Source organism: Clinocottus analis, unplaced genomic scaffold (genome assembly GCF_023055335.1).
Source record: "Clinocottus analis isolate CAN_PGR_092001 unplaced genomic scaffold, fCliAna1.0.p SCAF_13, whole genome shotgun sequence".
NCBI lineage: Eukaryota > Metazoa > Chordata > Actinopteri > Perciformes > Cottidae > Clinocottus > Clinocottus analis.
In genome coordinates, this window is record NW_027175854.1 from 3,085,745 (window position 1) to 3,110,597 (window position 24,853).

The 24,853-nt window shown below is 44.0% G+C and overlaps 1 protein-coding gene across 3 annotated transcripts in view; it reads left to right on the top strand.

Annotated features, from left to right (window-relative positions):
- Nucleotides 1-24,853, top strand: part of unc5cb (unc-5 netrin receptor Cb) — a 103,323-nt gene that overhangs the window by 32,373 nt on the left and 46,097 nt on the right. For all 3 annotated transcript variants that reach the window (XM_068573865.1, XM_068573866.1, XM_068573867.1), the window contains exon 2: nt 24,395-24,625. In XM_068573865.1, coding sequence (XP_068429966.1) covers nt 24,395-24,625 — 231 coding nt within the window. The remainder of the gene's footprint in view (nt 1-24,394; nt 24,626-24,853) is intronic.

Below are 24,853 nucleotides of genomic sequence, written 5' to 3' on the forward strand. Positions count from 1 at the left end.
AACTTAACCTTTGACCTCTGTATGCTGAGCTCAATCAGAGATCGCAAACACAGATTCGAGCGAGAGAAAGAATACAGGGAGGATCAAACAGGCAGCTAAACATACCGAAGTGAAAGTCCTGCACCACAGCTTCATTGTGAACTCTATTTAGCTTGGTGGTTAGCCTTCATATCCAGTGAATCAGACGTTTGGTTTCTGCTCCCAGAATAGGGGGTTTGCGTCTTGCGGCTGTGCACACAGTGTTGTAATATTATTGTAGCTGGTTCTAATGGAGTCGGTGGTTTTGCAATGTCGATTAGCTCCGTAGCATCTGACTGAAGCGTCTTCATGAGGTGCTACGCGTTGTGTAGCCTGCGCTAATGAGCTCCGCTTACTGCCGCTGAAAGAAACTAGCACAACAACCTTCATAAAGTTGTGTGTATGATGCGTGTCACCTTTTCTTTCTTCCTCACTCTCTATGCAGTGTGTTATGCGTTTGTGTGTGTGTGTGTGTGTTTGGTGGCTGGCATTGTAATTAGACAAAGGGCTATTATCCAGTAAAGATGTTTTCCCTCACAGACCAGTGGAACACTCGCCTTGAGGATTTTGCGAAGCTAAGAGTTAATAATAGAAACGTTCAGGTTGAGTAGAGGCAGCATTTCCACAGGGCTTCGTTTAGTAATAAAAAGCCCCCATCGATGTGCAGTGGACAATCATACACACACTGGCGCACACAGAGAGAACATTGCACACCCTGTCAGAAAATGGCAGTGTTGGGCTTTGACATCCTCACCATCAAATGGCTCTACAAGATCAAATCACATCTCCATGTAAAGTTCCTTAAATATTCTTGACAAAATTCCCCTGCTACCAGATTGCATTCTGTGTCATGTACTATAAGTAGCCACATGGTATTAAAAATGCACAGCAAATACATTAAAACAGATGCACAGACACAGAGCGGAGACAAAGCCATGTTGGACCCGTGGGGACGCCTCAGTGTGATGTATGGTCTTCATTTCCCCCCCACGGGCCATCTCCAGCTCAGCATCAGCCGTGAGACAGATAGAGGAAATGAACGCTGGGGAATTCATCTCCCATGCTGGCATTGTTTCTGCCTGGTGAGCTCTGAATTAACACATTTATTAAAGTGCTGGGTTGAAACCTCCACTTATTACAGGGCAGAACTGCTGATTGTGTGTTATGTGTTTTTGTAAAAGTGCAAATTGAAATGAAAGCTGTAGATTAGCGAATTAAAAGGTTGGGAAAATTAAAAGGACGCTATCATTGCTCCTATCATCCTCGTATTTACGCTGAGGGGCCAGAAAGACCATTGAAACGCACACGCTAAAACAAAAAGGTGTGTGAATATGTACACGTGTAGAGTCTCAACATACAGAGAGCTTTTACCTTTTTCTCCGTACACATTTTCTGTGTCTTTGCAAAGTTCCTCAGGAAATCAGCGCTGTCAACATTTGTCACTTCAAAGAAAGTCACGCTGAACGACACATGCTGGAGGAGGTAGCAAAGGCCTTAGCTTACGCGATTGAGTATGAAGCATTTAGTGTCATTTCTGTCTGATTTTGTTTCCAGGCTACATGATGGTTTAGTCACGCTTCATTTGAAACTGACACATCCCTGTAAATGTGAGCAGAATTTGGCACAAAGAGGGAATACTAAATGAAGAATTAGTCCAGTTTGAGCAGTTTGTGTAGTTGATAATCCCCCAGCAGGTTAGTAGTGTTGTGCAGAGGGCTTGCACAAATAAATGGGGAACATGGCTGAACACATGCAGGTAAAAAAAACCCTCAGGCACACCAGCCAATCACAATCACCGTCGCACACACCGGCAACTAATTTAGGGCCCCCCGACCGAATGTCAACACAAAAAAAACACTCATTCTTTAACTGGATTGGAGAATCCCTCAGTAGCTCCCCACCAAACATGTCAACATCCAGTCAAAGTTAGAGGGGGAGCAGAGCAGGAAATCACCCTGATTCGTGATTGGATCGGCTCATAAACTAAAAAAAAGGTCGGTTTGGCAACATTTGAACAGCGACTGTGCTGATTCTTGATCAGACTCAGATGTGCAGACGGAGAAGCTGTGTAGCCTCAGCGGTATGAAACCCCTTCGTGGTCTCACGCTCATTTCCTGTGGTGTTCCCTGCTCTTTTCTTGCCACTGTGCTGTTTCTGTCTCGGGGCTGGAAGCTAAAGCAGGACCTTTGATTTGATGCCTGAGCAACAGTCTTTAACTTTGCCCTCCAGTCCTCTTTTGTTCCTCCCCTGGCCTGGACTGATGTCTCAGGGGCACCTCATCTCCTGTCTCTCCCACTCCTTCATCCACTCTGCTTCCACTTCTCCCCCTACGGCGGCTGCAGCCAGCCAGGCTAATGGAGCCACTTACTACCCCTTTAAATCTTAAAGGTGCTGGTTAACCCTTTATTGATGTTCCGAGACCCTTCAACTGCCTGCCGGCTGACCAGACTGTAAATCTACTACCTGTGCTTGATCAGCTGCTCACAAGGAAGCTTTGACTGGATGCAGGCCCGGTCATTAGACGAAAACAACAACAACAAAAGTAACGAGAACCATTTGTCAAAAACTGAACCGTGATGTGTTTTCCTCGGCATTTCGAAATCCTTTGTTCTGCTTCAAATGCTGTCGCCTTCTGGTGCCTGCAGCCACTGGAGATGGGACATACTGAACATTTTGTAGTTTTCCAATTTACACAATAACACAAAAGTTAAAACGATTAAAAGTACTTGACTACGCTGGTGTGCTCTTATATTTGCATCTAATTTACTTTTAGCTCAAGGCATGTGTTGTTTGTTTTTCATGAAAAAGCTTTCCTTGACATGCCAGCAATAATGCTTTACAGATGAATTCAACTGCTATGTCCCTACATCAGATGGATCAGCCTCTGTGGCAGTCATGTGACAACAAACAAAGCTAAGATGTATCCACATTAGCTTGAGCGAGTGCTAAATGGAAGAAAGGGGGTGAAACTGGTGTAAGAGCAGTGGTTGCGAGGGAACAATGACAACCATCTCGATCATGCTTCTCGGATCATTTCCCCTTCCATATTGGAGTTTATGGTTTGTATATTCTACTGCAGTAAAGAACGCATTTTCTGAAGCAGATGTTAGCTTTTGATGGATTTCTCCTTTGCCATAGAATATCTCCCAGATGCTCCTTCTGTGTTCCTCGACTGTTTGCATTGCAGAGACAGACTAAAGCCTTAAAACCATCAGCAGATCTCCCCTGAGGCACATGAAGCTTTATCAAGTCCGGAGAGCTTGTCCAAATATCTAATAACCTACCTTTAGGTCTTTAGGCTACATCCCACTCTGATCCTACTCATCTCTCTTTCACCCCTAAGCCCTTCAATGGAAACTTAGAGGAAAATATGCTGGTTCACATGCAATATCGCATCTGACCACCCCCATTGGTATTCATACCCTGCAAGTGACAGGTGGCCTCAACTGCGGCCCAATAAACTACACAAGACTGCTTCTCTTCCTTTTTTTTTTTTCCTCCGGCTTCGCTCCAGCCCTCCTCTTCGAAGGCCAGCCGTATCCTTTTACCTCAGGCGAGTGTTGGTCTGATGGTCTGGGACATGTTAGCCAGCTGCCAAATGAAAGGGGATAAATCACGCAAATGAAAACAAATAGAACCAGGTCTGCTTAACTCTAATTAAAGCTGGTTCCCCTCCTCTGTAAACTCTACTGTGTTCTGCATACTTGATGGTGGTGCCGGAAACATGTGTTCCTCCTGGATTCCTTCATCTCTGAAGCAGAGCCATATGGGGCAGCACAGGGGGCAGGGTAGGACTTTCTGGGGCGCTCAATCTTTCTCTTTCATTCAATGTTCTGCTCTGTTTATGTTCTGCAGAAATTACAGCCTCCTAGTTTACCAAGATACCAGTAACCACATGAACATGGAGGACAAAGATCCAAAATGGAATATGTGTCGTAATGTTGCACTTTTTAAATGTTTCTGCAGTTTATTTGTTTGAATTGTGCTAATTGGTGTTTTTCTTTCTCTTTTTTTCCCCTCTCTCCTGCACTCGTTTTCACATTTCCCCACATCTGGTGACTCCACTGCATATAGGTAAGAATATTCTTAAAAATCTATTTTGTTTTGCAACTTTACTCCTCATCTGAATAGTAGGAATCATCTGGAAAGTTCCCGAGACTGAATTAAACATGCATGCACCAAAAATCCATCGCTTTAGTGGTTGAACTTGCATAACTGGAGAGCCAGACTAATGAGCGTTGGCTTGCCAACTAACTTAATGAGATGTATGGCATGTGTTCCTCTGCATCACTCAGACTTTCTCATTTATATTATAACGTCTATGTTAGGGTGACAATTGTGTTTGTAATGGGTCGATTCAGGGATATCGGAATATTAGCTGCAACTGTTTTTGAGTGTGTGTGTGTGTGTGTGTGTGTGTGTGTGTGCATGTGCAATGCATGCGTGCAAATCAAACGCTTCATTTGGAGGATGAATAGATTATTATTTGCCGATTTGTAAATGAGGCATACATGACGCTATATGGATCTGGCGATATGAGAATAAGTGGGCTTTATATTCATAGTCTGTTCCCAAGTACATCCTCATCTGGAGCCTACTTGGCCGAAAGAAAACACCCAGGTTGCCACTCTTCGTAATCCCCGTCATCACAGGGCTCCGGGTTTCCTCTCCGCTTTACTGCAAACCCTAAGAGTGGCTCAGTCGCCGTACAGTGGCAGGCTGAAGCGCCCTCCAGCAACGACGATATCTGCTCTGCCAGAATGTATCTGTGCACTTCTGCACAGGGAAAACAGGAAGGCTCACTGACCCATGGACCAGTTCAATTAGCATTCGGCAACGACACCTGCTCTCACCAGCAGCACACAGTGCTAGTGTGAGCGTGCATGAGTGTGTGTGTGTGTGTGCGTGTGTGTCTGTGTTTTTCTGGTATTACTGCACATTGGCATTAAATATTAAAACATAAGGTTGGGAGTGCGCTGGGGTAGACCTCCTGTTCCCCTCTCTCATCAAAAATAAAAGGACAGCAACTGTAAAGTACTTGGAAGATGAAACAAGGAGGGGAGCAGTAAGAGAACTTATTTTACCAGAAAGCAGTCGGGTGAATATGGGCAAAACACAAAACAAGTCAATTAAAGTAATTAGTGAAATAAAAACATTGTGGACAAATTATGAAAATGGATGTTTTTTTTCTGTTATCCGAACAAGCTGTTGACTTCATAACACCTGCTGCCACACCAGGCCAACTCTAACTCGAAGTGTTGAGAAGAAAAGACAGGCCGTGGTGAAATGAGGGTTAGAGGTCAGAAAGTGGAGCCACCCAGCTCGTAATGGCTTTAACCTCTGACCCTCAACCGTGTCCTGAGTCGTCTCCTAATGCAGCATGACTGACAGCTTCACATTCTTACGTCTGTGTCTCTCGCAGACTGAAGAGAAACTCTCATTTAGACTCCACATTAAACACTGAATATCACTCTGTAAATTCTATTTTTTCCACCTTTGTACTTGCCTTCTCCCGCTCTCTTATGATTTAAAATGCACTGTCAGCATGATGCAAAATGCTGAAAGTTTTACTTCCAGGAAGCACCCTACTGTAGGATGCCATTTGTGCTTCCTCAGAGCCAACAGTCCCAGTTTTCTCTCTAATGAAACAGACGACTTCAAACGTGACTAATTGTTATCTGTTTGTTTGTTAATGTGCCTCTTGTTCGATGCTGTTGGGAACAGATGTGCGTGATGAGCTTTGTGAAGTGGCGTAGCTAGGCAGTGGGACGAGCCTAATCAGTAGCACAATTATAAGTTGTGGAGTGCATCATCTGCATGAGCTGAGGAGGAAAATGAAGTTGTTGTTTTTGGATTTGCCGTACATGCTGCATTTTGAGTGTGCCTTTTTTTTGTAATAGCGTGAGATCTATCAGAAGACAAAACAAGAGGAGGTTTGCCTGGCAAGGCAGAGGACTAACTGATGTGCCTGTGTTAAAGAACATCTGGCCTATGGCCTGACCAGCCTGTAAAAACACAGGAGAGGAAGAAAGAGAGGCGTGTAGTGATATGGGACTGAAATGAGGATGGATCTGTTGTTGAGGGATGAAGGGAGGTGACATACCTCCTAACCTCCTAACTGACCCTGTGTGGTGATGCCTGAGGACTATGAAGGACACAGCCTTTAGAAATCGATGTGATAGGTGCCTCGGGCGTCTCCAGGATGGTCTGTGAACACCAACTGTGTCTTTGAAGTGTTGTGCAGGAGATTCTCTCATCATGGGGCTTAGTTATTTTATTCAGTGATAATTTCAGACTTTACCAATGCATTTTTCAGTTGAAAAAACTGTTGAACGTTGTAGTTGAGTAATTACACATGGATTTCATATCATAACCTCTTAAATTCACAGCGAGACTTTTACTTTGATTCCTGGGCCCTTTAGCTATTGGATTTGTTATGAATATGTTACAAATAAGTACAGTCTTCCTTAAAATATATGTTTTTCATGTTCACATGAAGTCGCATATCTGATCACGCTCAGGGAAAAGCAGCGTGTGCATGTGTGAGTTTAGAGTCCTGTCCAGCAGATCACACAGATTTCTTTAGTACACTGCATTCTGGCTTCAGGTCCTGGATGGTGCCCACATACATGCACGGGGTCTTGAGGTTGTGTTCGAGGGGCACACGGCTTGGCAGCAGAGGACACGAGCTCCTGTGCATTTAAACTGCTTGTGTCTCTTCCTGAAAAGAGGGAACACACTTTGTTCTACTTCAGTTACCGGGTGGTGAGGTTAATGCATATTTCTTTTTTTAACTACAAATGCAAAAAAACAAGACTTAAGTGGAGTCATTTGTAATCTTGTCTTCTCTCAGAATCCTTTTTTTCTTCCTTGTCCACCTCCACCTTCCCTCTCTTTAGCTGATGTTTTATCACCCTCCGTTCTTCCTTCTTTATCCCCTATCAACCTCTGAGAAGGAGAGTCTTTACTGCTTATAAAGCTAGATTTACACCTTCATGCTGATGCGGGCCTTCGCCGTAGTTGTCTGCTTCCCTTAAATTAGACACAGGGCCTTTGCGTGCCACACAAACGTTTTAATTGGTCTGCCTGGTCTTCATTATAACTCCTCACAAAAAAAGTAGCGGTCATAATGTTTCCTTTTTTTCGGTTTCAGCTAAATTTGCTTTTGCTCATGTAGAAAAGTAAGCACCAACCTTTTCTCTATTATGGTTAGCACCCTGTATCACAAAGTCAATCCAAACACGTGTAAATCCTATTACTTTGGGCTTTTCTCAAGAAATGAACGCAGTAAAATAGTGAAGGTTTCCCAGGACTATAAATCACTGGTTACTATTTTAGCACCTACAGCATTATATCACCACAGACGAACAATTCAGGCTTAAGAGGAGGTTTTCCGTATGTGAGGAAATAGTGCTCATCATTCTTCCTCTCCCTCCCCTGATTAGAGTAATGGAAAACCCAAACTATGTCTCAGCAGAGACCAAGTCCATTCCTGCAATGAAACTTAAATCCCTGTGGGCTGTTTGGAAAAGCCACACATTCAAATATATATATTTTTTACCATACAACACATTTCACACTTCTTTTGTTTTCTGAATGTAGAAAGGACCCTCTACCATATGTAATGTAGATTTTGAAGTGTGTGTGTGTGTGTGTGTGTGTATCATGCATTCTTCTCTGCTTGTGCGTTCCTACCTCTCTCGATGTGTGTACATTGTGTGCTTGCTTTGGTTTGCATGTCCTCGCAGTGTAAAAAGCTCTCCTTGTGGATTGTGATATGCTGAGTGTGTCCCTAGCAGTGTGTGGGAGATAATGGCAGCAGGCAGAGGCTAATGTAAAGTCCTATAAACAGTAATGGACCCTATGGGGATACAGCACCGGTATGAAACTTGGAGGCCGCTCTCATGTTATATTGCCTTTAATATGGTGCTGTTGACACATGGTGCCGCACAGTCCATGATGGGCACGGGTGTTCAGAAGAACAGCAGGAATATGACATTACTGTATTAAAAAGACATTAGGCAAATAGGACCCAGGCACTGCGAGATGCTCGGTGCTGAGCTGCGTTCCCCTTGTCAGGACATGGAAGATCATTTTTGGATTTTAATAGGTTCAGATTATTCCAGTTTGTAGGAGATTGGATGTGATATGATGCTGATTTTATCAGTCTTCACTCTGGAATTGTTTTATTAATCCGAGCGCACATTCTTTATTACTCCTATTATTAACACAATGACAGACAAATAGGCCTCCGGCATTCTTTTTCTGTTTTTTTCACGGCGGACAGTCTCTTCCTAGTCACAGTGATTATAGCAAAGTTATGATAATGTTTAGTGTAGTCAGGGGCAGTGGTGCTCGCATGAGCAGATACACCATTAATCATTCTGTCGAGGACGGAGAGAGGCAGGGCGGTGGAGGGAGGGGGGTTGGGGCGTTTGGGGGGTTGGACGGGGTCGGCGTAGGGGGCAGTGACAGTTTGGCAAGGTGATGTGAGCTGAACTACTCGCCTGTGGAGAAGTCCCCACCCCCATCTTCCCCCAGCTCACGCCATCGCTCGCTCTGGAGCTACCACTCCTTGTCTCTCTGTCATTTTCTTCCTCTCTTACCAGCCATGTTTTCATCCCCTCTCTTCTGGCTCTGTTTACCGCCTGGTGTGTTTCTCCTGTGGCTGAGTGTCACTCACACAACTGAATGTTAGAACGCACATGTCATCATGAGATATAGGTTGAATTGTTCGGATGTGTGAGAAATGAAATGTGGGTACAGTATATGCACACTGTATGTGTATGTGGGAGGGACAATAATCCAAATGTACAATGTTACTGGCATTATGAGTCTCTTACCAACCTAAATTTACTTTTACAGCAATTTTAATAAATGTCGATAAGCTTACGTTACAACCATTTGAAAGGTTGAGTCGTCACATAAATAACTAGACTCAGAGGTTCACATTTTAATGCTTGAACCTCTTTTGATTTGGTCATAAACCAAAGTATTGGACAAACTAAAATATCGACCAGCTGATGACGCTCATTGAAAAGTCAGGGCATCTTCATCTTCATCCTCTCCAGCGACCATGATTCTCGGTATATGTTTCATATTTATTTGACTTACCGACTTACACACTAGCTAGCGTGACCAAACATCCAGATTGGGCCATATCATCCAGAATTATATGTCTGTTTATGTGTTTGCACATGTGTGTTTATCTTCGTGTGCATGTGAGTGTGTTGTACAGGCACCACTGGGAACTTAATTGCAATAAGTTCACTGTGTAGCTCTTTAGGTGAGAAGTGACTAATATGATCCGACAGTAAATGTCACTGTAGCAGCTCTTCGTGTGAGCTGTCAAGTCGAACGCTTTCATGTTTTAAATTTAGTTCAAGGATTACATGCTCTTTAATGGGATGAGACGAACGTACACACACCCCTTGATTCATGTAACCATTTCCAAACCTGAGTAGATAAATTAAAAAACACATGGTCATCGAACTAAAAATGTACAAAAACAATACTGTAAGCTCACGCCTTACAAGGCAAGTTGTCATTTAATTACTCGCATAGCGTCTGACAGCTGAAAACATGTATTTTTGAAATGATTTCTTTCGGAAGCTGCTTTGAATGTCAAGTGCACTGATTTTAACTTCCGCAGGCCGGGTAAAAAAAAAAAAAAAAAACTGTTATGTGGAATCCTGATATGAGCTGGAAACAGCAGTGGTCATTTCTTAACACAACCGCAGGGATAATTGGTTTATAGGAAAACATCCTTTGGTAGATTTTCAAACATTCTGAAAGGTTCATCCCCGTGTGTGTACTCTTTGATCTGTCAGCTTGATTTCCCTGTGAAGTTTCTTCGTGTATATTGTGTGTCTGCATTAGTGTGATCCATTCAATACGTGCTCCTGGGTGGACATGCATGCAGTGTTGAGTATTCGTGTGTGTTTGCATGTGTATTATTCCATGACTGAAGGCCATGTGTGTAGGAGTGTGTAGCAGTGACATCAAGGGCTCGCCGTAGACAGGAACCTCGGGGAGTTGCATCAGCATTTCCAGACAGACATGCTCGTATCTGATGTGGTTGTCTGATTCAACCTTGGAGCCTGGCCTTATTTATATAATCAAATACGTAATGGTATGTTAAGTTGAAATATTGCAATTATTTCAAAATGCTTCTTTTTGCTCCTTTCATTTCATCCTGTCTTTTTTTCTTCCGCATGCTGGTGTACTTGTGAGGCGTCTGTGTCAGTTGTGTTTTAAACACCTGCTTTGAGAACAGAGATCAGTCGTGTGGAAAAGCCCAACAGAAGCCTTCAAGGGCTGCGGATCACAGGCAAAGTCAACTATTTGGGCATGGAGCGGCATGGAGGTGCACAGAAGAAATCTTTTCATCCCTCTTCCCCAGATGAGGATTTCTGTAGCTGTCAGAATGCATTTTAGGGTTTTGAGCAATGAGTCCCGGCAGGTGACAGGGTGAGATACGTTTACCAAAGAAGCTGATTACATTTACCATCTGTTTGGCCTAGCTGCTCCCCATTGTTGTCGTAAAGGGATATATGACTTAATGTAAAGCTTCAGCTATCGATTCGTTCTGTACATCATCCTGCTGCTGGGACGTTTACTTTGTAACAAGCAAATATACATCTATTCTTTCTGTAACTACAGGATGTTAAATTAGTAATCCAGTAGCTCACTCTGTATTCTCACAATATTTTTATATTCTCATCAATTCTAAATTAATAAAAACAATAGGACATTTTCAGCCAAGTTCATCTTTGAATGGCTCTAAACCACAAACCTGTGACTGTAAACTGTGCTCCGTCTTTAAAATCACTCGGACTATTGGAGGCCTCGGAAAAGGAGAGTTTCAAAATGGACGCCCGAGGGCCTTGCAGAGAGTAGAAGCGCTGCAATTGTCATTATGACACTTTAGTGCACTTGCCTTTAATGCAAACAATTTAAAAGCCACACAGGTGGAGGATACCATACTTCAGAGCTAAATGTCGCATTGTAACATGAATATCTTCAGCTTGAGGCAGCTCGTTGAACTAAACTTTAAGTGCTGATGCCTGAAGGAGAAGAGTTCAGGAATGAATGAGGCAACTGATCAGATTGTTGCGGCGAAGCAAGAGCTAAAATTAACGTATGCTCTAAGCTTTAGTCACCACTGTTGCATATAATCCCTGTCTGCTCAGTCGTATTCTGGTCTTGAAAACAGATTCTGATCCGAACAAGGGCGGAAACACAAAAGGCTTTTTTAACCAATAAAATGACATTCGGAAGAACCTTTGCTCTTGATCTTCTAGCTTTTGCCAGAAGAGCACTTTGGGGATGTTTCAGGAAAAGGACATCGGGGTGGATAAATACATTAAAACCAGGATGAATGCATTTGAGCTCTTCTTATCATAGTATAAATTAAATGTTGACAAACACAAGGTATAAAAGAGAATAATCTGCATTGCTACTACCCCATGGACGAAACTTATTTCTGCTTCTTGTCGGCAGTGAGGTTCAGTATGAAACCCGGATAATTGGCTGAGTTTCTTTATGTCTGTTGCCTGCTGTCGTCGCTCTGCTGCAGTATTTTATATATCTGCCACTGGGGAGTGTCAAAGAGATGTATGCAGTAGAGATGAGAAGGGGCAGCATCCACTTTTTAGACTGTGGAGCTATCGCTATCTGTGGCTATTTATCCGCATTTCCCTGTGGGTGACAGGGAATGTGGCTGAGCTTAGCTCTGGCTGAGCTCCGTCCTTGGAAGTGGGTGAGCAGCGGACAGGCTGAGAGTCAGACTGATGCCCTCAGCTTACCACAGATCATTAATGCATGAGCAAGATGGAGATGGGCAGTATCCTGTTCCACTGGAGAAAAGGTCATAGCCAGTAGAGACTGCGGAGAAAAGACAACATGAGTTGAGAGTGCAGAGAGATGTATAGAAGTAAGATAAGTAGAGGGAGGATAGCAAACGGGTCTATGAGGATGAACTGTGACACGTCCTGAGGTGGTGTCTTTCCACATTCATGTGTATGGATGCACACTTGTGCGTGTATGCCTCACATGTTTTAGCATTTGCCATCAGAAGAGCACGCAGCATATTTGTTTAACCTTTTGAATCTGTCTGCTGCATTGACAAAAACAATGGTGGAAACACAGACGTGCATTTCTCACCAAGAGATAATCTCTGGGATGTGTTGTCCAGTCAGAATACTACAACATGCCATAAAGAGATTCACGATTTCATTAAAAATGTTTGTATGAAAAGCTCAGGTTAAAAAAAACAACAAAAAAAACAAGATCAAGTTGACGGACTCAAAATTCCAAAAATACTGGAACCTATAATGCGAAACCATTCTGCAGTGTTAGAGTTGTCCTCCTATGGCTTATTAAATTGACTTTGTCATGCACACTTGGTGGAGTGTCCCTTTAATGTTGCAGTCCTGGTAAACATGCTTCTTTGCAAGCCTCCACCTCTCTCCTCCGCCATCTCATGCTCCGAAGGAGAGTGCGTGACAAACCATTTGGTGATTGCGAGCGGTTCCACACAATACACACAGCATCCCATTATTCAATTTTTCCAATTCTCCTTATTTAATTTCGTAGAGCTGAGCATTTTAGGGCGTTGTTTTTTTTTTTTTTCTTCATCTGGTGAATGTGTTCATTCCTTACAAAACGCTGGAATCCGCTCTGTTCAAGCGTGGCTGTGGAGATGTCTGTTGTGGCTGGGAGGTCGGCATGTTGTGGCTGGCCGTGCCCGTCTCCCGTCAGCCTGCCTCTGTGTGTCCATGGGGGGGCGGGGACCATTGCTTGTTTTCTGTTGCTCGATGGTAGAGGTAACGGGTGGGGTGTGGGGGGGGGGGATTGCTGGGGGGCAGGGTGGGGTTGAGGGAGGGCACATACTTGCTCCTCATTGCCCCTCCATTATTTGTGGTTGACCTATTTCAGCAGTGAGCAGCAGCGTCGGGGAGAGAGCTGGGAGGGGTACATGGCAAAATCACAGGCTGACAGAAGTCCCCTGGTGAGTGGAGCTGGGTGTGTGATTCCCTAATGCAGTCTCCCCTCCCTTAATACACACACAAAACAAACACACACATACACACACACACACACACACACACTAACTGCCCTCCATCCCAGCAAGTGTTTTTGCCTCTTAACACGTCCATTAACAGGTGTGAGGTCTGTGCGTGCTTACGTACGTCTTTCTGTCTGTGCGTGTGTGTGTGTGTGTGTGTGTGTGTGTGTGTGTGTGTGAAACGAATGTGAGGGAGTGCTTCTCGGTGGACAATGAATCAATAAGTCAACATTGTGTCTATGTTATAATGGAATAGGTTTCTCTGGATGTATTGGCACTAATATCTGAGCGAGTGTGTCCTTTATGGAAGCATTTGCATTTGTTATAAATTTCCACCCATTTATTCAGTTTTGTTCCTTCTGACACTTGTCTGTGTGTGTGTGTGTGCTTGTTGTTTGAGTTTGTGTGCCTCGAATCAGGATCTGATCTCTGAGGCTGCATTCTGACTTGGTTGAGGATGCATCGGACCGCTAATGAAGAAAGGCCTTCTCTCTGCAGTATTTGCACGCCAAGACAAAGCACAAAAACACAAAAACAAAAGTCTTAACCCGAGGCAAAATTCCGTCGTGTTCCTCCCTCTCTCTATCGCTCTGACAGCACAAGACATTCTCTATCTTGTGTGTGTTTTTTTTTCTAGTTTCAACCAGTATATGATTTGTCTCCCCACAGAAAGGATGTCAGTGGTCACTCAAGATATGTAAGATGCATATTTACTCCAGGTGTGATCTGCCATCTATCTCAGCCCGATATAGTAACAGTCCGGATACAGCTGATGCTCTGATACCGTGTTTGAACAGGGTCACAGTGAAAATCTGTGTTCATGTGTGTGTGTATAGGCATTCCCTCATATGTTCCCTTATGCCAGTGTTTATTATACCATAAAGAAACTGCACAATTACTGTTCATTTATGATCATTTCTGGAAACTCTCTTCTTATCCAAACAACCATGCATGGGAGCCGAAGGCTGGGAGGGCAGTGATATCAGGCAGAAGTGGCTATTTGGCTTCGCAGGAATGCAATCAATGATCCAAGCTGGATATGGTGTAGTGTACAGTATAGGAGCCAATGGGAATATGATACCCTGTCCAATGTGTAATAGCGGCTATGTTGTCAGTTCTCTACAAGCCAATATTACAAGGGAAAGGAACTGTGTGAAATGGGCCGAGACAACAGCTTTTTGTTGTTGTTGTTGTTCCCGTTATAGCCATGGTAACAGGCCTGATATGTTGTTTTGCCAAATCCACACTCAGAGTATTTTGTGCCACAGGATTGGGTATATATTCTACCAAAAGAAGAAGAAGACAAATGAACCAAGTACACGCAGACTCCCTCCCTGAAGTGTTCACTGGTGAGTGTTGGTACTGTTCAAAACAATACAGCCAGCAGCCTTCTGCCGTTGAACATCTACCTTTGGTAGTCTATGTGCAACAACCAGCGCGTCGCGATTCCTCCCGAACGCTTACAAAGCTTTTTTCCATTTTAGGAATAAGCCCAGAAAGCATCCTGGCTACCCTTGAATAAACATGCAGGAATAAACAATGGGCACATTCTACAGCACAAGACTATTGTGAGACAGCTAAACGTGTCGCAATTCTCGCTGAATACCTGCGCTGCCCTTCTCATTTGAGTGTGCTCAGCAGATACGCCGTGGACAGAAATATCCTGATGCAAGGGAAATATTCTTTTATGCATCTTGCCCATGTGAAAGAACAGGTATGTTGCCATTGTAAGGATGCAAGCCCAGTGAGATGTATTTGTATGACGGTGAATGTGAGCTATGTGTGAATAGCCAGTGTTTTCAGGAGTGCACCTACCGGATGAGGAGTTGCATTAATTATTATTTTAATTCACGGGAAAATATGTGTGCTGCTAAACCAGCCGAGCCCACTGCAAGTGTGATGACTCATGCTCTTCACCAGCAGCATCAAAGCCTTATAAATCCCAAGCAATCCATAGAAAACCCATTGAATCCATGAGATATAAGGTACATGTACATAGATCCAATCTAAAAAATCTAAAAAAAAAAAGTCTTGGGGGGCACAAAAAAAGTAGTGTGTCTACATTGACAGACCATCAGATTGGATAGGGACAGCTGTCAGAGTTTTCTGAGCAGTCTGTTTGGAAACAGTTGGATTACTGATCAGCTGGTCAGTGTGCTTTTGACGGCCAGGCGTGTTAATTTACAGTAACACTGGTTAGCTTCGTCTGTGTTTCTGCGACAGTATTCTCAACAGCAATGCTGTCATGCGTTTTCAGAGCTCCATCCCATGCGCTCCACACGGCGAGTAAAGAATTTGCATGTTGTATAACAGCATTAAGATTTGAACAGTATTACAACCATATCTAACACTTGAGCTGTTGGGCTCAAAGCAGCATAAAAAATTGCTGGAAAAGCGGATAGAGTTTGTGTTTTGTGTGTAATTCTGCATGTGTGTTTGTGTGCGTGCGCATGTCATAACCCTCAGGGCCAGATATAGAGTCATGTCTATTAGCAGGCTATTGCGGCGGGGACCTTGTTTTTATTATCAGCATCATAACGTGCTGTGTGTGTGTGCCCTTTAATATATCACCTCCTGCTATGCCTCTACTGATCCCGGGGCTAAGATTTATGATTCTGCATTACATCTGCCTTGTCACATTAATTCAGCCATCACACACGGACACATGTACACGCACGCAAACACGCAGGCTATCTCCCCCCTTCACCCACAGTTCCACCATTAAAGCCTGCATTCGGGCACAGGCCCATGTTTGGTGTATTACCGCATACAGTAAATCCTGATCTTCTCATTTCCCATCACATCTGAGGTCTTTAGTAGATGGCTGCAGGTTCCTATATTCAGCTCGGCGGAGGGGTTGGGGGACACGAGAGAGGATACAGTTCTCGAGAGAGAACATTTAAAGATAAAGGAGGACTTCTTAAAGCACCGCATATGTCTTGTCGTGGTTTCCCACCTCGCAATTTGATTGACGAGATGGTGAAAATGAGATCTGCGAGGTTGGTGTGTGTGTGTGGGGTGGGGAGGGGGTCTGTGTGTCTCTCAGGGGATTAGGCAGGCAGCTAGATTCAGTGACAGACATGGAGAATAGACTGTGCTCCGGGGACTGTGTCTCACACATTCTGACACACTTCCTCTCTGTAATGTCCTTCAGATAAAGTTCTGCCAGAAATGTTTTGTGTGAGGAGCGTTGGACATGTGAGTGCTTCAGGAGATATGTGTGTGTGAAGTATGTATACATATGTAGGGGGTAGCACATATTCCTCTGCTGCATAAAATTGCATTACATATGGAGATCACTTTATTAAGGACTGACTGGATCATTGTCTTTTCTTGGTGTAATTTTGACCGACAATTATCAAAGTCATCATCCATACCTCTATGCATGTATGTCTTTGCTAGCCTTGTCTTTGTGTATTCTATTGTTAATTTGTTTAGCAATTAGCTCTCTAAAGTGCTTGCTGTGTTTGTGAATGCCGCCAGATAAGGCAAACCATTTTGCCTTTTTGTGTCACGTTGTCACACTTCCTCCTGGATTCTTAGGACCACTTGTTATCACAGGAGATGTGATTTTTATGATATGTTTAAGGGAACCTTTCTCAGGCCTCAGCGTCTCTTTTGTGACTTCTAGTATGATGTCAAGTTGACTCCCCAGCTCATTCATGATGACCCCGTGTTCCCTATTGTCATCCGACTCTTTGTATGTTTTTGCATTCTGATCTCTTGGCCTTTCGCTGGTGGCAGAATGGGGCTGCCCGCTGCTCTGGGCCAATTAGCCATAGTAGAGGCATCGCTTCGAACCATTGGGCACAGTGAGGGGTCAGACACTGCGACACGTCTGCTCTGACAAGAACCGCTCCACTCCACAGTCCACCGGTCAGTATGGGGGAGGGTGATGGCCCTGTCTGGCTTTGGGGCACCCAGGGGTGTGACGTGTGACAAGTGAGTGGGCATGCCAGTTTGTGCTAAAAGGACCAGTCGTTATGACTGCAAGTGTAGTCAAGCAAGAGGCGTCTGTATGCAGTGGCTGCTTTAAAAACTGTATTAAAGTGTTTGTGCATCAGTGAATGTGTGTTTTGGTAAGCAGTGGGTGGGCCGCGAGCCACAGGGGCATGACACATATTCATATTGACACCTGTCATTGAGGCCTTGAAGCATAAAGAAAGCAAACAGAAAGCCCGCATGACGTTAATTGCGGTTTGCATCGGGGCTGTCTGCGTTTGACGCCCTGCTCTCCCTCTTTGGAAGGTGTTAGGTCAGACCCTTCCACTCCTTCCTCGCACCCCTTTACCTCGCTTGTCTCTCCCGCGGACTCTACTCCGAGAGCGATGTCTGTGCCGCACTGCACTGCACCGTAAATTAGTCCCGGGTGGTGACATGGTGCTTGCTGGGTAATTTGGACAATGGGGCGTTTGACAGCTCACCCATCACGGCTACAGCGCCCCAGGGAGTCACTACTCCTCCTGAGCTTTTCTCTCTCTCCTTGCGCTTTCCTCCCTCGGTGCTGATGGAGTGAGTCTCTAAGTAGCAGCATCATTCTCCAATCAACCACCAAAATGGCTTTTCATCCAGGAGAGAGCAAATGGGCAGAGAGGAGAGAGGAGAGGAGAGAGGAGAAGAGAGAGGGTGGGAACATACAGTGCAGAAAGTGCACTGAAACACCATCACTGCTGGAAAGACAGAGCAGGAAAACATTTAAAGAAGCGGCAGAAAAACAGAGATTGTGAATAGCTGCGATAAAATAACCAGATCTCAAAATGAGAATGAATAGATAGAAGATTTTACTTGGTTATGAATTAAAAAGCTTTTCATTAATAACCAATTTAAGGATAGACAACTAATCAGTGTGTACACAAACACAAAATTTCAGTATAAAATATTAAAAGAAGGGAAAACATACAGCTCAATGCTTTGTAATTGCTCGTGATAATTACGTGTTTGTGCTCTCAAGCAATGTGACCTTTTCTCGTCTAAGATGAGAGACCTACACTGATCTTTACACGCACATTTCAAATGTCTTGCTCTGGTACGTTCTCACCTGTTCAACAGACAGCATTTATGTCAATCCCACTTTGGCGCTACAGTATTTGTGCATTTTCCAGAGATCCAGAGATCACTTCATCCATCTCAACATCTTGACAGAATTCTCTTTCTCATGAATTAAAGAAGGCGTCTGCTCACTTCTGCTGCTCCCACTCCATCGCTATGACCTGAAGATATGTCTGACCAGTCTGTGCAAACGCTGCGTTCTTGCAGCGGAAGACATGGCAACGTTTAAATCTGGATGAATTCAAACTATTTCAACTTTGAACTATTTGCGCGGTGAACATAGTTTTAAAACAATGTAAAGGATGAGCCTTAATTATCATGATGGTTTGACCTTGCCTGTGATGTGAATGGATAGACAGTGGCCAAGGCCTAGCGTGACCCTGGCAGCCACCAGCTGTCTCCTGCCAGAGTGCAGCCAGAGAGGACCTCGTGAAGGTCAGGCATGAGGACCAGAGAGAACATGTAAACACCTCCAATGAGAAAGACAGAACTGGCTGCACAGAGACAAGAAGAGAGGGATGGCTCTGTGCTCTGAATGCTACTAACCGTAAGACTGTTTTTACAATATTTTACTTTTAGATGAGCTTCTTCACCACTGGAGATGGGTGAAAAGCAGGAAGGGACCATAGGACACTTGTTTATCACTTGAATGTCTATTTCTTAGCCGATAGATTCAAACTGCTTATCTTCAGGCCCTCTCCTCAGCTCTGCGGCTGCTTGCTTTTCAGCTGACTGTTTGCACTTTACTGCAGTGGGCTAAATCAATTTGTTTCCAGATTAATTTTTCCAATTACATCACATACTCTGGTAAAGATAAGACTTGTGTATTTGGACCACTCTATAATGCCCTGATTGAATTATTCATTTGGTTTATTTGGCGGTTTTAGTGTGCAGGGGTTCTCTCCAGGTCATTGTGAATCTGGCCAGCAATGAAAAAACTAGCTGTGAACCGATTGGGAGGTCAGTGTTGGAGCCACCTGACTTTTAACTTGAAGGACTGCCGGCTTGTTTTTTCTTGACTTCTTCCTCTCTTGCAATAGGTTGTGTGATGGCAGGATTCCCCAGAGATGAAATATGAGTGTACTTAGCACGCCCCAGCAAAGAGGCTCAGATAGGACAAAGCAAGGGAGGGGTCACTGGCCCCCAACAGTAATCAATAAATACCTGCTGCAGCCAAGCGTTAGATGGGGCCCTTTAGACAATGTGTGTAGACACATTAGTGTTTATAAAGCACTTGGCTGGAAAGAGACATTAGAGTGGAAGTAAGCCTCTGCTCGCTTTGCCTGTTTCTCATGGAGCTTCTGAAGGATTTTGCTTTAAAAACAACAGCCATTCGTATTGATTTCAGCAACTGGGATGTATGGGTCCAATACTAACAAGTATTGACTGGAAAAGGTCGTTACCATTGATTTATGTTCACTCAATATAATGGGTAGGTGTGCTCAAAGTACATTTACAGGCAGATCTGATTGACAGTCTATTTATCCTGCCTCAATTGACATGACAGCTGAGTGGTTTATTATTCTGCTTGACCACTCAGCTGCGAACCACCTCTCGTCCTTCCCCATTGCCGCATTGCAAAACATTGGCTAGTAAAACTCCCCGTCGCCTATTGGGCCAACCACTTACCGATCTTTTTCTCTATCTGAAGCGGGAATGTGTATAAGAATGATGAGAAGGGTGAGTGGAAAGAAAAGTGACTGGGAGAAGGCAAGTGGGACAGAGCAGAGGGTGAAGAGGATAAATAGGAATAAAACAGGAATGAGGAGGGAGAAGATTTATGCCAGTGCTCATCCTTGTTCATGCTTGACTCTCTCCTGATTGAAGGGAAACATTGGCCCGACTGATACAGTGCTTTCCTTGGGACAATAAATCTACGTGAGTACAGAGAGAATAGAGAGAGCTTATCTTGCACAGTGGTGTCAGAGCCCAGCTTTCAAAAGCTGTTATCATAGACACACATATATATGGTTTAAGAAATACAGTCTTCCATATTTTCAGCACAGACCTACAGGAAAGCAGGTGATATATCAACTATATATATGGTCCATAGGGCATGTATAGTACACTGTATATGTGGGAAGGCATTTTAGTATCGGACTGTCTCTAGCACTATTACATTGTGGTTATTGCTTGATTTGAATTGGTGAACTTATCTCCAGTTTAACAACAAATATGGACACACATTGTTGGTGAAATGGTTCATAAAACTGCGTGTGAGCTCTGCCTTGAAATACGACTTTAGCGCACTCTACGGAAATCTCTCAAGGTCTTGAGTTGGCAGATTTCCAGAGCATCTTTTGTGGGAAATCGACGTTGGCGTCCTGTTGACACGTGATGTCCAAATGTAACCTTACCAGCGCAGTTATGGTCCAAAGTGCATTTGCGAAAAGGCAATCGAGCAGCAGCTGAAGCCCAGGACAACGTCATCGCCGCCTGAACACTGGCTCCATGTCTCATGTGTTGTGGATGTCTTGTCATCCGTTTACACAGTCCTCAGCACAATGGACCTTGTTAATGTGACTAAGGTATTGATGGTTCAGTAAAAGTGGTGTACTGATTGCAGTGGTTAGTAGTAATAATGCTTCGGGAGGCATTACTGTAGCTCCTTTAAAAAAAAAATACATGAACTGCAATCGCTGGATGATTCATTTTTTATAGCCGGCCAGTGCTCGTTTCTAATGAAAGCTATTGATATGCGCTCGTCATTAAGCCTCTGTTGTGTACAAGATTCAGTCAGGTGACGGTCACCCAGACCACGTTGAACACCTTCAACATGAACGTGTAGAAGGAATGAGGAGCACACAATAGGAAACTCTGGCTTTAGCACATTGGGGAGGTCGTTTGGGTCTTGGCCAGCTGTCTGCCACGTACTGAGGGTGCATACTCTAACCTCGTCCATTTAATGTCAATTTCTGCATGCTTGCGTTTGGTGTGGGTGTTGTGCACTTCTCTATGCAACGATTTATATATTTCTTTTACACAGATTAGCTCAAGATGGGCCTCTTTTGGATCATTTATTTTCCAGCTCGGTGTGTCTTATCTCTGAGACGGTGCTTTGATATGTAGCTGTGCCAGGTTTGAGGTTTGCCTTTAATTTGCTCATGTCCATAATGTCATCATCCCTTAATAACGCTCCACTCCCACAGCTATTGGAGTTGACTTATGCCAAAGAGGGGCTGACTGCCAAGACCTTCTCATACCTCTCCCACTTGCTAATCTTATATTAATTTGATTCATTCTTATCCTTCTTTATATTGTTTTTTTTTCTTCAAACTGTTTTGTCCTCCACCAGATAAATTCAGTAACAATGCAAGGGGGCAAATTTCATTCATTCATTAGGTGTATTTTGAGGGCAATATAAAGCTCATTTATCTTCAAAACTTGTTGTAGTTGGGATGTGAAACTGATATAAAATTCAACTAATATTCAATTTGAGTCTTAAAATATTCACTAATAAGACTTACAATATGAGTTAGGAAAACTCACCCCAATTACAGAGCAAAATACAATTTGAATAAAAGTGCTGCGAGGACATATTTCATTAAATGTTAAACACTCAATATGGAGGCAAATTTTCTGATTAAAATCAAGCCACAGAATTACAAATGCTCGGAAAAATCCATATTGCATATGAAACAGTGGAGGCATGCCATATTAATGCCCCTATTAAAGGGCTATGGCACTTAAAAAGAAGAGAGGGAACATTTTTTCACAATACGTATTTAATTCACATGAGTATAGGATTATGTTGGCTATTAGGCTTGTGATTATACACACCGCAGCTGTGCGTATCCACAAAGATTGCATCATCTTTAACGTGACGCGGCCAAAACTTCCAAACTATGGTCTGTTTGTTTTGTCGTTGTATATGAATGGAGACAGTGTGAGAAGGAGCCAGAAAAAATGTTTTCTCTTGAGCTTCTAGTTGCTTTCAGTACTGTGTTCACCAGGGAGGAGGGTGTGTGTGTGTGTGTGTGTGTGTGTGTGTGTGTGTGTATGAGTTAGGGTCTTTCATTTAGTCATGTGGTGTCTTTTTTCATTTCGAGAAAGATTTTTCACTAGCGGGCTAGTTTCATTCACTTGAATTTATTATTTCTCGCACTGAGGAAGTTGATGAATTTGAATATCTGTGAGCAAGTTTGTGTGCGCCTCTGTGCGCATTAGGGCCTGCACGGGTGTATATGTGTGAGCGTGTGAGGCGCTCGTCTCTCACTGTGTAAGAGAGCGACGCTTTCATGGCTGTTTCAGATCTCTCTGCCTCACAGTTCGACAGAACGAGGGAGCCAGGAGGGAGAGAGAGATGGAGAGATAATGGGAATGGAGGGTGAAAGAAGGCTAACACAATCTTTAATGAGTTTCCTTGGCTCTCTTTGCCTGTTTCTGGGTCAGGGTCCCCTGGCTGAGGATGTGGGTGGACTGTGGAGCAGAAGAGAACAGACTAACCCATGGTCTGCTGAAATAGACTTCTATATTAAAGAGTCATCACCTTCATAAAGACATAACTGATAAAAAAAACAACAACTTGACAATGTTTCAATGTTTCTTTTCTTATCTAGACGGCAAAAGATTAAAGTTAATCAAAACGACTGTGATCTTCTTCCAGCTCTTCATTCCACCCACACAAACACAAACAGAGTAAGGAGGCGGCCGCAGTTAAAGGTCAGAGTTCACTTGAGGTTTTACTGCCTCTGCTCAATTAGCAGCCGATGAGGAGCCAAGGAAAGAGAGAAGTTTGAACTTTTTTTTTCTGATAAGAAGCACTCGCACGCTTACAAACACACTAAAAGAAAACTCCCCAGCATCATACCGACAAAGACAAACACTTTTTTAGGAGAGCACACAGACAACTGGACAACTAGCGTGGTGAGGATGGCCTCGGCCCTTTTCTGATTGGTTCCCCCTTGCCCTTTCATTTCCTAGCAATCAACTGCAATCTGTGGCAGGTATGGAGGGAGCGATAACATGAGAGAGACATGGTGGGGAGATATCTGCTGGGCCGAGACATTATTTAGTGCTCCCAAAGCATCCAGGAGACAACCTCTGTCAGACAACAAGGCTCCAGCGTGTCCACACAGGACATGGAGGCGGGCAGATAGAGGGACATGGAAGAATTACTGATGGGCTGATAAACTCCTTTGTTATCCGAACAGTCTGCTTTCCTGTTTCTGTTCTCCCGTGCTGTGTTGCTGTCTGTCCTCCCAACTCCATTTCAATGTCTCAATCTATGTCTGTCTGTCTGAGTTACTTTTACCGTCTCTTCCTGTTCTCTCTCTCTCTCTCTTTCTCTCTCACCTTCTGTTTCCCGCTGTATCTCTGTCTCTATTACTCTGCCTCCTTTCTTTCACACTTGTGAATAATTGATGTCTGCCGGTTCGATGGTAAGAATAGAACAGTTCTGGAGGTGACAAATGGGGTGGCGAATAGGCTTCATCCTCCTCCTGTTTTCAAAGAGTTAGAAAGTTAGCCGCGCTCGCTCCTGGACGTGTGCGCTCATACATTTGTGTGCTCGCGATGTTTTGTGGCGCTGCGAGGGCGTGTTGTGTGTTTGTGTGTGAGCGAGTGCGCATACACACATGCAGTTGTGTGTATGCGATTTAAGACAGGGAGATGAAAGGGAGTTGTAATTACAGGGAAGCGTATCTGTCTACTGCAGAAGTATCCGAGGAATGGCACAAACTGGGCCAAAAGCCTGAGGTCATTAGATCTGCTGTGTGTGTGTGTGTGTGTGTGTGTGTGTGTGTGTGTGTGCGTGTGTGTCTGTGTGTGTGTGTGAGAGAAACAAAAGCAAAGAGAGAGAGAGACAGAGAGAAAACGGGAGACAGAGAGAGATCAGCTTATAACTTCAGTTCCTCAGAGTCAACCTCTGAACTCTGCTTCTCATTATCGGCTCTGCCTCTCTCTCGCTTCTCAGCAGTAGCTGGTTGTGGTTAGACCAAGCAAGGCCCCGGTTCTGTAAAGCCAAGCAGCCTTATTGCCTGAGAGGAATCCCAGAATTTCCTGCGCTCCAAAATACACTTGTGTAAACATTCCAAAATATCAAATGATAGGGATTTCACTGTGTGCTGCGCAGATGGATAATCCCATGCAAAGACTGTGGTTATAATGCACTGTCCCACTGTCTCTTGTCTCTCCCAACACACCCTTTCTCTCTCTTTCTGCGGCGCTCTGCCTCTGTTCTCCACTTCCCTCTCTGTCCATCTTCCCTCTCATCTGCTCCTCCCTCCCTTCATCTTCTTCCCATCTCTCTCTTCACAGTCGAGGATGACTTCATTGGTCTCGGCGATCTGCCGGAAACCTTCCCTTCAGATCCGCCTGAGCCGCTGCCTGTGTTTTTGATGGAACCGGAGGAGGCCTATATTGTGAAGAACAAGCCGGTCAACCTATACTGCAAGGCCACGCCTGCCACTCAGATCTACTTCAAGTGCAACAGCGAGTGGGTTCACCAGAAGGAGCACACTGTGGAGGAGCGGGTCGACGAGAACTCTGGTCAGTAAAACAGATGCATGTGCATTCAAGTGCACATCTAAATCAACCGTGGCATAAAAGAAAATGTATATTATTCATATGTAACACATTTCACATTTGATTTTGCAAATGTTGTTTTGGTGACGTCATGCTGCACCGATTGTTTTAAGCAATATAATGTGTGCATCTTTTGTGAGCGTTAATCTTGAACACACCTGCCGACTTGTGCTTATGTTCAAGAAACTCAAA